We start from the raw sequence: 14,273 nt of genomic DNA on the forward strand, positions 1-14,273 counted from the left end.
ATAATATTTAAATAAATAAATTTCTCACACTTGAACATTTTGAAAAAAAAAATATTTTTTTACATCTGGAATAGTATTTATACATTGATTAATTTTGTAACATTAACTAAATAATGCAATAATACATCTTGCTTGTACAGTATTACCATAAAAATGTTACTTTAATATAATATAAATAGCAGTTTTGTCACTGTTCAAATAAATGAATCCAAACAAAAAATGGTATTTCATTATTAACATTTATGACTTACTTTATACATCTTTAACATTTTAATATTATTGATATTCTCAAGTATTTGTATCTGAATATTAACACAATCAAAGACAAAATTAATAGTATTTTGAAAAATATCTTTTGCTTTGTGTAGATTTTGAGGGACCAAAACGCCAAACCAATTTAAGGGATTTACTATACTGGCACTGGTTTTAGCTATCTTTAGTTGTTTTATATTATCCTCTACGATGGTATCACAAGTCACAGATGCCGAAAATTCTGTACTACTCTCTGTTGGCAGTCTCTCCTTACTAACGGAATTCTGCCCCATGATATACCTAGATTTAGCCAAATGAATACTTCCATTATTAATACTTCTTTCTATATTCAGTTCACAGCTAATTTTATCTTCCATAAGATGCAGCTGTCGCAGAACGAGCTTGTCTAACAAATCACAAGCTATTTTCATTTCACTAACTGTAATTACAAAAGAGAAACCATGGAATGCAATTAATTTATTTTACACTAGAATTATAACACTATCACACTATCTTACCATTTTCGTAAGCAGTCATTATGAAATAATTTATATAATATATTTAATTTTAGGTTTATTAATAGTTATGTCTATTTGTATTTTATGGGTAATTTTAAATTTATGAAATACTACTTTATAAGTTTACTATTTCAACGTTTCAGTTTCAGTCAGTGTTTATCTTTTTATAAATCACATGATGACATTATTGACAATTGACATTGTCATTAGCCTTTTTTTTCTCAAAAGTCATATGTATATTCAGAGACTATTTAATATCTTTTTCCTACGTGACATTGGCGAAATAATCTGTCCGTCGGCACAACTAAAACCATTAAAATACATTGAATTAATACTTTCAAATTTGACTTTACTATAACTTGACTTTAAATACCAGTTCCACTTTTTTTCACAATAGTGTAACGTTGTAATAATATACTCTTTACTTACAAGCAGTTGCATTGGAAATGAAAAAAAAAAACTGCTGCTCTATGAGCAGACAGCCACAGAGCTTAATAAAATAAACATACCATAGCCAACAAAAACAAGATCAATTTTTCGTCATAGGTATTAGGACTAATGTGTGCCTGAAACGAACCGCCATTTTGATCTTTGCTACGTAAAAATTAGCATCGTCTGTGAGATCTTGCTAAGATATTTTATATTGCTAGATTATAAATTGCATATTTACGGATATTATTAGAATCCAGCTCAAAATACCATCGGGCGATGTCGGAACGGAAACGATTATTGGAAGATCTTCGGGTAATAGATTTACGCGCTGAGTTAGAGAAGCGAAACCTAGATAAAAGCGGTGTCCGCGGTGTGCTCATACAACGTTTGTCAAAGGTAATAAATAATAATGATTCCACATTAAACCTATATTTAAAGATTAACTAATCTCTTAAAGTATTTTATTTTATATTATATTTTTCGTAGCATTTGGAAGAACAAGGTATTGATCCAACTACATTTACTTTTGAATTGACCACTGCTGATCCAAAGACACCTTCTAAGAGAACTAGACGCACCGAAAGTTCCCTTGAAACGGCTGAGTCTGAAGATACTCCTGCCATGGAAGATATGATCGTTCAAGACACCGCCGGAGACGAGGAAGAAACAGAACAAGCTGAAGGAAATAAAAAAAATAAATCTGCGAAAGATTCTCCAAAGAAATCAGAAGAAAAAATGGAAGTAGAAGATACTGAGAAAGTTAATAGAAAACGGGAGAGCAAAGATGAAGCCGAAGCTTCCCAAGCTAAAAAACAATGTCTTGATAAAAATATTAAACACGAGGAAGACCATAAAACGGAAAATAATACAGATGCTGAGGATAGCATTAATTTAGATATTGGAGATGACGAATTATTAAATGAAGAGGTATGTTTCTATGTCTTCAAAGTGAATTTTAAGCTACCTTTAGTTAAAACAAATCTTTCTAATGGATTTCTGATGGAAATAGACTAGATTTTTCAATTTAAAACTATTTAAATAAAACTGAAATATTATGAATAATGTTCTATTTTTTTAATTGTCTCATTGCCTAACAATGATTGTGTTGCATTCATTCTACATTAATCTCATCCTATCATAACTAAACACTAAATAAAACTTTTCTATTACAGACTGATAATGCTGGAAAACTAAAAAAAGGTAAGATTTTATAGAAGTATTCAATTATGCATAATTGTGTTTAAATACAATTGTAAACAAAAACAACGTGGTTTAAAGCTTATTTGTGATCATTTAATTTTTCAAAAATGTATTAAATTACTTATGTATACTAATTGAATGCATTGTGAAGTGACAATGATATTGAAGTGGACAATGAGAAGAATGTTCATAGAATGGGCATCTACAAATCAAAATGGCATCTGCCACCAGGGGAAATTGAAGAAAATAACATATGCACCGGAGGAAGAAAAATCTGTGCAAATGGAGCATTTGTCACCATCCTAATATTACTATTTGAATTCATCCATCTCAAATACCTTGTTACAGTGGCTCTTCTATTTTAATAATTAATGAGACTTCTTGCGCCTTCCCAGTATTGATCAGTAATAATATATACTACATAATTGACACAGGAATAATACCTTTGGCCATTGTATTACATCCATGTGTCATAGAGACACTGGTGTTAATATCAAATCAAGTTTTCAGGTCAAGATGACTTATTTCATCAAAAAAACATCTAAGAAACATAGTCCTGTTAGTGTAATATTTCACAAGAAGAAGGAAAAGCAGGGCGGGCCGCTCTTGTCGAGCGACCTGTGCTGACCAAGCTGACTGTTACCACTGACGTAGATGACGCCGCGCGAGAGGAACCTGCGGCGGCCTCGGGCGACGACGTGGAGCAGAAGGACACCGCGTCTGCTGACACCGCATCATCAGAAAACCAACAAGTAATCACCGAAGCAACAGCCACTAGGTTGGTGAACATCGAATGGTCGTCGCGACGCCGCCTCCTTGCAGCTATATACCTCGATATTCACGTTCGAATATTTTTTATCGTTATCACTTACAAAGTTTTGCACCAAATTATGACTGGAGACTGGAGTCAACAACAGACAACAGCTTACTGAAACGTCTCTGAGATGTTAAGGAATATGCATCTTGGGCTTGATTTGGAATTGACACTAAGGTGAAAGAGTATGAAGCTATCTGCAGACCAGCATTGGGCCATCTGGAAGACTCCATTACAGAACATATGATTACATATTGAGTGCTACACTCAAGTGATCACCTCCATCAGTACACCGACTACAGCCATAGAAGAAATACTACATCTGCAGCATACACAATATGCGGTGGAGTAATGGTGCAAAACTTTGTAGATGATGTGTGTGTATCTAAAAATATAAGTTAGGAATACATAAAAACCTAATGCAACAAAATTAGATTTAGTAAATGATCCTAAATATAATTATGAATCATTAAAACTTTTTTTTTTAATTTCAGTAATGATACAGAGAAAAATGAGAAAGAAGAAAAAGGTATTTACTTTTTGAGTTATGATATATTAGAAATTTTAATGCCAAGAAAAGATTTAAATTTACTTTTGTTATTTCATTTAAGATGAGAAAGACAAGGAAGGAGAAAATGATAAAAGAGAGAAGAAAGATGAAAATAAAGAGGGTGGTGCTCGTAATCTGTGGGTTAGTGGCCTGTCAGGAGATACTAGGGCTAAAGATTTGAAGCAATTGTGTAGCAAGCATGGCAAGGTAATATTTTGAATATTGAAGTACTTTCATTATAGGATATCTTTAATGTTAAAAAAGTTAAAAAAGTAATAGTAATGTTATTTTGACTCAGGTTATTGGTGCCAAAGTTGTAACTAATGCCCGTACACCTGGATCTCGCTGCTATGGATATGTGACAATGGCTAGTGCTTTAGATGCCGAAAATTGCATCAAAAATTTACACAGAACAGGTATGTAATCTTTAGTGATTTTCCGTTAATGTCCCAGGCTAGCAAACTATACAGAAATCATTTTTAAGTATGTGTATGTATATGTTATACAGCATCTAGATGACTAATAAAGTGCCTATATAAAACATTTCCGAATGTATGTGCTTTGCCTCAGTTATTCAGCATATTGTGTAAATATTCTAGATCCAGACTTATGTAATAAGGCACTAAAAATATGTAAAAACATTTTTTATGGTTAAATTTTCTCAATCCATCATTAACAAGGTATTGTTGTTCAATTAAACGTTTGCCTAGCCATGTTTTAATTTTAAGCGACAAAACTTTCTTTAATGTAATCAGTTTTTTTTGTTGATTGACACTATATTTTATTATAAATAAAAATTACATTTATGCAAATGTTTTAACTCATGTAGTATGCAAAATGTAAAAAAGTACTTATTCTACAGAACTACATGGGCGTATGATATCTGTGGAGAAGGCTAAATCTGAATCAGAGTCATCTTCACGCCGACAACCGTCTTCTGTTCGTCCAGAAAGGCGCTCAAGCATAGATCGTAAAGACGAAATCAAAGAAAATCTAGTAAGTTTCGATAACTGTGATGCAAATATATTGGAATAAGATTGTAGTGAGATTAATGACAAAATATATTACTTACTATAATGTTACATTTTTTTTAAAGGAAACTAAAGAAGGGGTCGAAAAAGTGGTTGATTTAAAACCGAAGAAAGAGGGTGATATTTCTGGGGCAGAAAGTACCAGATCTACATCGCGCACTAGAGAAAAATCACATCGATCAGATAAGGTAAGTTGAATATGAGCAGAACCTATAATATGCATATGAATACTGTAACAAAAACTGTTACAATATATATCGATTAAATCTGATATTGTGCAAAACATTTCCATTTACACAGGAGAGAGCCAGGCGTAGCTCTAGAAGTCGTGAACGAAGGAGATCGCCCCGGGAAGTTCTTTCGTTTTCTAAAATATGGGTAAGCTAATTTTATCACCTACTTCCAAAATTTGAAATCTTAGCACTTGACTAACTGATAGATAACACATAGCCTAAGCTGGTTGCTCATTTCCCAGGTCTAAGAAATTTAGAAAAATGTAGCTTAATTTATAATTATAGCAACTAATTAATTTTGTTGAAGTAAATGCACCCTAATGGTAAAAAAGAGAGCATCCACCGAGTTATCTGAAAACTCTTACGTTTGCGAAATGGCCCAGGGCCGCAATGGCTCAGTAGTATTATGTAAATCTTTACACAAAATCAAACAAGCACCACTGAATTTCCATGTCCTTAATATGCTTTAAACCATGAACATACATAATAATAGTATGATAAAATAGTACACAAATTAATTTCGTTCAAAAAAAAATTTAGTTTTGCAATAGAAGCATTTTGTATGCTATCTGGGGTCCTCACCGTATACATATTGCCCCGCAAAAGATTTACTGACTCTTTGCGACTAACAGGAGCAATTAGTTTGTTTTTATTCCTTCTTATGTGTGTATTGAGTATCACATTTTTTTACAAAATCGTTATTATTTTTCCGTACATACATAACATTACAGTATATTATATTGAGAAGCAACAGTCAATGTCTTGATATTTTTAAATTGATGACTCATGTGTATGATATGTGTGCTATCTATAACCCCTCCTGGGTTATAGGTACCAGCAGCATAATAGTGTAAAGGCTTTTACTGTTATCGATAAAAAATAGTGTAAAGACGTCTATTTTTCGGCAGAAGGAACGCGACGTAGCACGCGCTCGCGAGCGGTCGCGCGCCGCGCGCGAGGAGGAGCGCCGGCGCCGCGCGGCCGAGGACGCGCTGCGCGAGCGAGAGCGCCGACAGCGGCAGGAGAAGCACCGCCTCGCACTCGAGCGAGAGAAGCTGCGAGCAGAGAGGTTCGGGCTCCTCTTATAAGTTACTTAAGCAATCGAAGCACATAAAGAGTTAACTTACAGTACAAGCTTATTTTATTATTTTAATCTAATCTACCATGTATAAAATGTGGAAAATTTTGAAAAAACAATATTTAACAAATCCTATTATACAAAAATCTTATAATAATACATTGTTTCAGAGAAAAAATTGAACGAGAGAAAAATGAACTGCTCAGACTAGAGCGCGAAAGGCATAGATTAGAACGCGAGAAACTGGAACTTGAAAGATTAGAATTAAAAAGAGCACAACTACGGTTTGTATCATAACACAATTATTAAATATACTAAGCGTAACTAGTTTTCTATGTAATATGTTCTATTTACGATTGTAAATTACCATTACAAAAATAATATATTATATATATAATAATAATATTATCTATAATTCAACTGATAGATTAGAGGAAGAAAGACGTAAGCGTGGATATGAAAATAGTGCATATCGAAAGCCAGCCGCCAGCCCACCCCCTGAACCTGGCTATGAGCGAGACTCAAGACACAAACGGCCCCCGCCTCCGCCAATGGTGAGCATCCATCGCACAAACTACTCATCTGACAAAGATTTACCGACTTTATATGCGTAAAAAAATGTAATAAACTCATTAATGTATATAATTTTCAATGTTAACAGGCGTCAAGTCGCGGACAGTTCGAAGCGCCGCCGCCGCCGCGTTTCGAGATGACGGCCGCGTATGAGCGCAGTGCCGACAAGCGCGAAAGAGATCGGGATTATAAGCGAGACTACTCACGACACGTTTCTTGTAAGATATTAATGATAACGTTCTCGTTAGTCTAGTGGCTAGATATAAGTCATCAATCCCGAGGTGCACTTGGGTTCAAACCTGAGTTCGGACCTATAAAAAGTTAGGGCTTTATTGTAGAAAATTTTCAATAATAATCCGGCGTTTGAATGTTGGAAGTGCTTAAATACTCATGCTTCGAAAACGCGTATAGCCATTCGTCCTGCGCCTGTAATCTTTCCGGTCATGTCGGATTCGGATCAGATCGGATTATGAGAGTGCACTTGTGCTTGCGCCCACACATGTGTACTACAATATGTTGATGGCTAGTTTCCTGAGTTTAATTGCTGTGGCGGAAATCGGTCATGACGAAACCATGCGCAGCAACAAAAAAACTTTTTTTCCATTCAATACCTTGCGAATGACCGTCATAGCCAAAATCGATTGAATTTATATAGCTTGTGCCAGTTATCTTAGATTATAGCGGCTGTCCAACTTAGTTATTTTTTTTTGCAGCGGGTAGTATAAAATATCCAAGTAATGGAAGTACTACTGAGGATTCGAGGCAACAAATTCGACCAGGCACTAGACCTAAAGAAACAGGGTGAGTTTAACTAAGGATTAAACTCTAAAAACAAATAAATAAATATATATATATGTCGGAGAAGCAGGATGCCGAACAGTTGGGTTCGGGGATTGATCCGACATTTGTAAGACTATGTGGGCGTGCAATGGAGATATTCACAAAATAAAACGTATTTAATATCGTCTAATCACTGTATTCATTGATTCAATAATCGTACACCACAATAATATCAAAGGATTACAATAATTCATCTCGATTAAGAGCAAATGGGTTTGCAAGCAACCATCGCATTCGAGAAGCTTGTCAAAACATAACGACTCGCGTTGCCATGACACTTACAACTCCATTCGGGGTGACCCGCTCTTATAAGTAAATCAGCCATCAAACATTATTGCCAACTACTCGATTCATTAATTATCCAAATCAACAACTAAAGTAACCACGCTCCGATATATATATATTAATAATTCTCATAACAATTGATATTTTATGTAATAAATCAAACAAAATTTAATAGCCGATATGACTCGCGAGAGAGCCCTACATATCGCCCCTCGCCTGGCAAGCCAGAACCTAGAAGTTGGAATGCTTCTAGTAGATACCCAGATGCAGCTGCGCCTTCTAAAGGTAAATTTATTACGTATTTTTAAACTGTAACTTGAAATTTCTGAATCAACGAAATTGTTCTTCAAAGTAAAAAAAATATAGATTATCTAACTTAGGCGTAGGTCGAAGTTCTTATAGTAAAAGTATCTAATTTGAGAGGTGAGTCATAGTAAAAGTAGTTAACTCCTTAATTTTAATTGTATTGATTGGTGTAAAAAATATGCTTTCAGTTACATAGAAGCCTTGCTGGTACACTACGTACCATCAAATACTTATTGTATTATGAAATATCGATAAACATCCCCCTGCTATTTTGTTTCCAAAATGTAAAATTAATTAAACTATTGTTACCTTAATAGCAGTAATCACTAGTTCATATTGCGAAATTAGTAAGTAGTTTGATAGCCCATACGTACTTGAAATAAGTAATTGAACAAAGCTGGATAAGTGTTCATCCATAAAACGAGATTGAAGTGAAAATCTATCACCTTAAAATCATGAAGTTGATAATAATTAAGGATCTGAATAGTTCTCCTATACAGTACTAATTAAACAAAATAATTATAAAAAATACTTTAAAATATTTAAGCTGCTTCGATAGTTTGATCTGAAATTATTTCATTGGTATTTAAGTACACTTGTACATTTACTCTCAGGCAGTGGCACCGGGGGCAGCGAGACGTGGTCCAGCGGTGAGGCGCGTTACGGCGGTGCGTATGAAGCGCGCTACCCGCCCGCCTACGCCGCGCCGCCTCCTGCTGCGCCTTACGCCGACCGTTATCCGCCCACCGCCAGAGACTACGCGCGCAAGTACTGACGAGGTCGAGAACTACGACACATACATGGCCTTTAAATTGGTGAATTTCTAGATAAATTCTTAAATCATTAAAATCCGAGGTATAAGTTTAAATATAAAGTATAGCCTAGATCAATTGGAGTTTGGATTTAATTTGCTAATAAGGAACAAAAATTAAATTATAGTGTCAAAGCCACATTGGATACCTGTAGGGTTAGGGACAGTATCACTTACATAAATATGGCATGGAAACAGTGTTACTAGTGAAGGGCAATAATATCAGCATTGTACATCAGAAAGAAAGATTTATACATATATTTTTTTCAAAGTCACAAATCCAATTTACAAATTAATAAAAGAATCACCATATTTTAAATTTGAACATTATACAAAACTACTTGTGGCTCTAGTAATTAGTTAGAAGGTCTTTAGTTACAAATGTTAATCTTTCTAGTAGATATCAGTATAATGTTAGATACACATAACACACCATTGCTTTGTTACTACCTGCTTTTCCAGTACTAGGTTTTCTATAGATCCGGAAGTATAAAAGAAGCCGAATTTTATGCCTTCATTCGTAATGTTAATATCTGGGTTAATTCCTGTTTTAATTTCTCGTTAAGTTTTATAATCTCATGCTCTGTTGTATGGTCTTTGTCTATGGTGGTACTTGTAATGTTTTCTTGTAATTCTCACTATCTCATCTCTTTCGAGAATTTCGTGTTTTCCATCATTGAGAGATTGGTTTATGAGTTCATTGCAGCCTTTCTTTAAACTTTGGAACTTTGTGATATTCTTTGCAATAACTGCTCTTTATTCATTATCATAATATTTCCTGATTGTTGCTTTATTAGTTAGATAACTCTTTTAGTGTTTCCCTAAATTAATTGGTTTTGTGCTCTATAGTCAAAGTTCAGCTCATATAGAGATTTAAGTGTTTTGTTGCTAAAGATTTTATGCTGGATAGTATTTCTTTCATTTAATTCTCTTATCAAATCTAAGACTTTCTGTTTCTATTTCTTGTAGTTACTTGTTCAGGGGTTGTAAATCTTCCAAATTAATTGATAGACAGACCATGTAATGTATTCTTGTATGTAGCCACTTTTCTTCTCAGTTGTCTTAAGTTGTTATGATAGAGCATTGAAATCCCTTTTACTGATATTAGGCTTTTTAATCTTCAGGTTATATCTTAATCAGTGGTCATGCAGGAAGCTTATTTTTTTAAACACCTCTTTGTAATTCATAAAAAAATTAATGAAAACTCAGGATATAAACAATTTTCATTTTTTGTTTTATAGTCTGGAACACCACGGCTATCAACCCATGTTCATTTTCTAGAAGTTTCTTCTCAAAAAATGTTTCCATAATAGATAGCTTATTTCCGTACCCAAATTGTATCTAACTTTCACCCCATTCATTCCATACTTCATTCTAAATTTCAACAAAATTTGAACCACATCAGCCACTTTCGAAAAATCCAAAATTAATTTATATATACAAGAATTGCTTATTCAATAATATTAGATAACTACTGAAATTTTTAATCTGTTTTGCCCAATCCCTTTTTAAAGTGAAAAAATATGTAAATTTAAAATATTCTAATTTTACTAAGGTGTGTTTTTTTTTCTTTCAGATTTTAAGTTCTTCTATACAACATTCGCCATGTGTTACTTGTTTTTTTAGTAGTTAACACTAATAGATAATGTTTCATTCCCACAAGTATTCTTTTGCAATATGTTGTAGATATTATGCTTTATGTAGAGAAATATCAATCATTACGATATAAGTCATGTTGTATGTTTATGAAATATGAACCTTTCTAATATTTTATAAGACTACTGATACTTCTACTGTGTTAGCATGTGCATACTTTTCATATTTTACTGATTAACGAATTTGTATGCATAAGCTGATTGCAAGGTAACAGACTGCTGTGGAAATATTTGTAATATATTTTATATTATTATAATTATCTGAACTATGATAATAGATGATGTTATGGGATAAAAAATGTTTTATTTTATATATTTATTATAAATAAAACTCTCGTTTAAACTAAATGAATATAAGCATTTATTCCATTTTTATTACAATATAATAAAAAATTAATCGATTTTATAATTTCGGCACCTTCTTTTTTTAGGTTATTTTAAAATGCGTCAATAAAATTAAGGCTGTCATATTAAATACATAGTTTTGCAAACTTACAGGCGAAATTAAATTTCAAATACTTTTCATTTGACTTACGCTTATTTTAGAGACGTTAGTATGAAACTCATAGGTAACTAATGAAAGACCAAACATTGTTTTTTTTTCAAATTAACACATTAATTGTATTCAAAGAAAAAGTATACCCAGTAAACAGTAACTTGCTTTAGTTATAGTAACATTATATAAAGCAAATGATTGACAAAAGAATAACTACCACCAATTAATTAAAGAAATAAAAAAAATATTAGTAAATCATTGGTTCATAGTTGTAGTTGTTGGTCTGTAGAAGATCTACATTCTCGACGAAAAGCTTAGAATGGGTTGGAACAATATTTGAATGTTTTGTAAATTGTGAAAACTGCTTACTCCAAGAGCTTAAATTACTGTTAGGTGTTTTATCAATGTCTGAAGCATCTTTTAGAGAATTCAATGCTTTTATGGCATCCTGCTGGCCCTGTACTGCTGCAAGTCGTAATAACCTTATAGCTGTTACGTCATCACGAGAAAGACCACCACGCCCTTGTCCATAATATATCCCAAGATTATAAAGAGCACCTGGATGCTGTAAGGCAGCTGCAGATCGGTAATATTCCATTGCCTGTAAAAAATAATAATTATGAAATTAAGCTATGTTTATATTAATATAACAACATTTTATAGATGGTAAGTAGCAATAAATTCATTTAGTTATTTATATTTACTATTAGAAGTCTGAACTAAAACTCAAACTAAAAAGATTAACATGACACATGCGGGGAGTTCCAAAAGTCTTGGCACTGAAAGATCTGTGAATAAAAAACAAATATTTTCGTTTTTGGCATAAAATACCCGACCAATGCATCATCCCTAATATATACACTTATCGAAAATCATCAATTTACAGGATAGTAGTTTGCATTGTTTTTTTTTTAATATTGTATAATTATTTGATACCAAGGTTTTTTTTAGTAGACTTGTTTAACATTTCTGGTCATCTTAGGTCATTAACATAAATATCAGAATTAGCTTGGGATTATAAAAGCATAGTAAGTTCCCATTATATTATTAAACCACCACCTGTGGTTTAACTATACCAAAATGAGGGTATTTACTATGGATGTAAGTAACCACCCAAAAATAATCTATGTATCATATATGATTCAGGCTTATTGTTGAACTATTGTCTTCTATGTGGACAGGAAAAATTATTTATAAGTTTCAACATAATAATTTGCACATTTTATAAACATCTAAATTAAATTTCTATTTACCTTTATATATACATATAATGCCATATGTTAACGGAACAAAAATATACTTTATTGTAGATAATGTATAAATGTAGCATATGTATATATTAAAATTATGAATTTATATACATTAGAACATTGTTTACTTACTATTTTCTCATTTATATCCACACCTAAACCCAGTTCATAACAAAGAGCTAGATTATATATAGCTGGTGCATGGTTTCGATTAGCAGCTGATCTATAAGAAAAAAAAAATTGTCTTATAAGTAACTATAATTTCCTTCTTTTTTATTTTAAATAAGTTCCTCCTAAATATGAAAAAAATATATTTAAATAATCTACTTAAGGAATCAGTAAACCTAAAGGTTTTGAAAAAATTTAGAACCATAACATATAGAACAAAAATACTTTTTGGAAGTTTGCTTAAAAATTATTGATAATTCTTATCAATAAAACTAAAGTTGAATTACCTCAGCAAATTTAATCCCTCTTGTGGTTGTCCATTCTCAATAGCTGCTAAGCCGAGTCTGTTTTCAATAGAATTTAGGACTTCTCCTAAGTCATTATCAGAGTTTTCGGAAGTGCCAGTACTATTACTTCCACTGCTACTTGTACCTTTATCATTTTCTCCAATGTGTTCATTTGATATATATTTAACTGCAGATGGTATTGACTCAACAGAATGATCCAATGGAATTGTTATATCAAGTGGATTCAGGCTTTTTTTGGAAACATTGTTAAAAATTGGCAAAAATTCTAAGATGCCATTATTTCTTGATATACACTGTGTCTTATCATTTGACTGTTTTTTAAATTTCAGGTGAATTAGTTGGCTTGTGTACCACCCAAAAACAAGAGCACTGCTCTGTAAACAAAATAACACAGTGAGAATAGTTATGCATATTCATAAATCATTAATAGTTTATTAAATTCTTAAGGAATTTATAGTTATTAAAAGCCAGACTTATATTAGTTATAATTTATAGTTATTTTTAATAACTTCGTATTTTACTATCACTAAAAAATAACAGCAAATTTGTTTTGGTAATAGGTAAACTGTCATGGCTAAAAATAAACAACTGAAATTTACCCATGTAATGGCACCAATCCAAGTACGGTTTAATTGTTCGAAGTTCCACCTTTTGCTGTTAGTATCATTTTCACTTTGAAAAGAATTCCAACATTTTTTGGTAATAAAAAAACAGCAAGGAGAATTTTTATTTTTGTCTTCAGATAAATTATTGCATGGATTGATCACTGCAGAACTACGTTTATCAAAATGATTAGCGCTTCTTTCGAAAGTATCCCTGAATCGACGAGTTACATATTTCCACATGCTTATTCAATTTTTTTTCAACTAAACTAAAGAATCTTCTCCATTTTGATATAGCAATAATGATATTGCTATTAAATAAGTAGTGTAATCTTTATATTTGTTTATCTACAGATGTTCTTGGACTTTCCTAGAGCAAATATATTGAATAATTGAAGGACTCGAGATTAAATGTCAATTGTCAAATCGTCAATGACATGAAATGAATAACATTGAACTTTCCTATTTATAATCTGTCATATGTTAATTTAAACAGATCGAACACAAATAAAGGTCTGGAATAAGCAACAAGCGTAGGATGTATTCACATTTCACACTATCATTTTTGTTTTAAAATGTATCATAAAATGTCCCTGAATTGATTTATAAGTTTTGACAATTTTTCTTTATAGTAATATCAGGTAAAAGTGTCTTGGTGATTAAGTAAGTACTTTATATGCTAGATACTAAATCAATCTTTCTCTGAGTAGATATCATGGTTCCTTATAAGTGTAAAACCATAATAAAATAAGGACGGGTTGTGAACAGGCGAAAGAAAATTAGGGGTTGTTGAAATGGTTTAGAGAGGTCTGAGATGCGCTTTTCAAACATTTTACTATATTCTTCTAAAACTAGAATACTAATCAACACG

At 32.4% G+C, this 14,273-nt stretch overlaps 2 protein-coding genes across 4 annotated transcripts; one reads left to right on the forward strand and one right to left on the reverse strand.

Moving 5' to 3' along the window:
* Positions 1–1,326: 1,326 nt before the first annotated feature.
* On the forward strand, positions 1,327–10,882 carry LOC125071232 (scaffold attachment factor B2-like). Of its 3 annotated transcripts, none has more exons than XM_047681347.1 (18): positions 1,327–1,598; positions 1,689–2,129; positions 2,375–2,402; positions 3,057–3,180; positions 3,711–3,745; positions 3,828–3,973; positions 4,065–4,182; positions 4,629–4,762; positions 4,863–4,985; positions 5,098–5,175; positions 5,939–6,099; positions 6,279–6,392; positions 6,536–6,662; positions 6,770–6,899; positions 7,395–7,482; positions 7,982–8,091; positions 8,727–8,891; positions 10,500–10,882. In XM_047681347.1, the coding sequence occupies exons 1-17, from the start codon at positions 1,479–1,481 to the stop codon at positions 8,885–8,887; spliced, it is 2,238 nt and encodes a 745-aa protein (XP_047537303.1). In that variant the 5' UTR covers positions 1,327–1,478; the 3' UTR covers positions 8,888–8,891; positions 10,500–10,882. The 3 variants fall into 3 exon arrangements, with proteins under 3 accessions (XP_047537303.1, XP_047537304.1, XP_047537302.1); XM_047681348.1 differs by having other exon boundaries at positions 5,942–6,099; positions 8,727–8,927; positions 10,500–10,881; XM_047681346.1 differs by having other exon boundaries at positions 8,727–8,927; positions 10,500–10,880.
* A 100-nt stretch (positions 10,883–10,982) lies between these two features.
* On the reverse strand, positions 10,983–13,815 carry LOC125071233. The gene is made up of 4 exons (XM_047681349.1): positions 13,400–13,815; positions 12,780–13,174; positions 12,457–12,547; positions 10,983–11,675 (listed from the first exon to the last, which is right to left on the reverse strand). The coding sequence occupies exons 1-4, from the start codon at positions 13,643–13,645 to the stop codon at positions 11,322–11,324; spliced, it is 1,086 nt and encodes a 361-aa protein (XP_047537305.1). The 5' UTR covers positions 13,646–13,815; the 3' UTR covers positions 10,983–11,321.
* Between the last annotated feature and the right edge of the window lie 458 nt (positions 13,816–14,273).

This window comes from Vanessa atalanta, chromosome 19 (genome assembly GCF_905147765.1).
Source record: "Vanessa atalanta chromosome 19, ilVanAtal1.2, whole genome shotgun sequence".
Classification (NCBI taxonomy): domain Eukaryota; kingdom Metazoa; phylum Arthropoda; class Insecta; order Lepidoptera; family Nymphalidae; genus Vanessa; species Vanessa atalanta.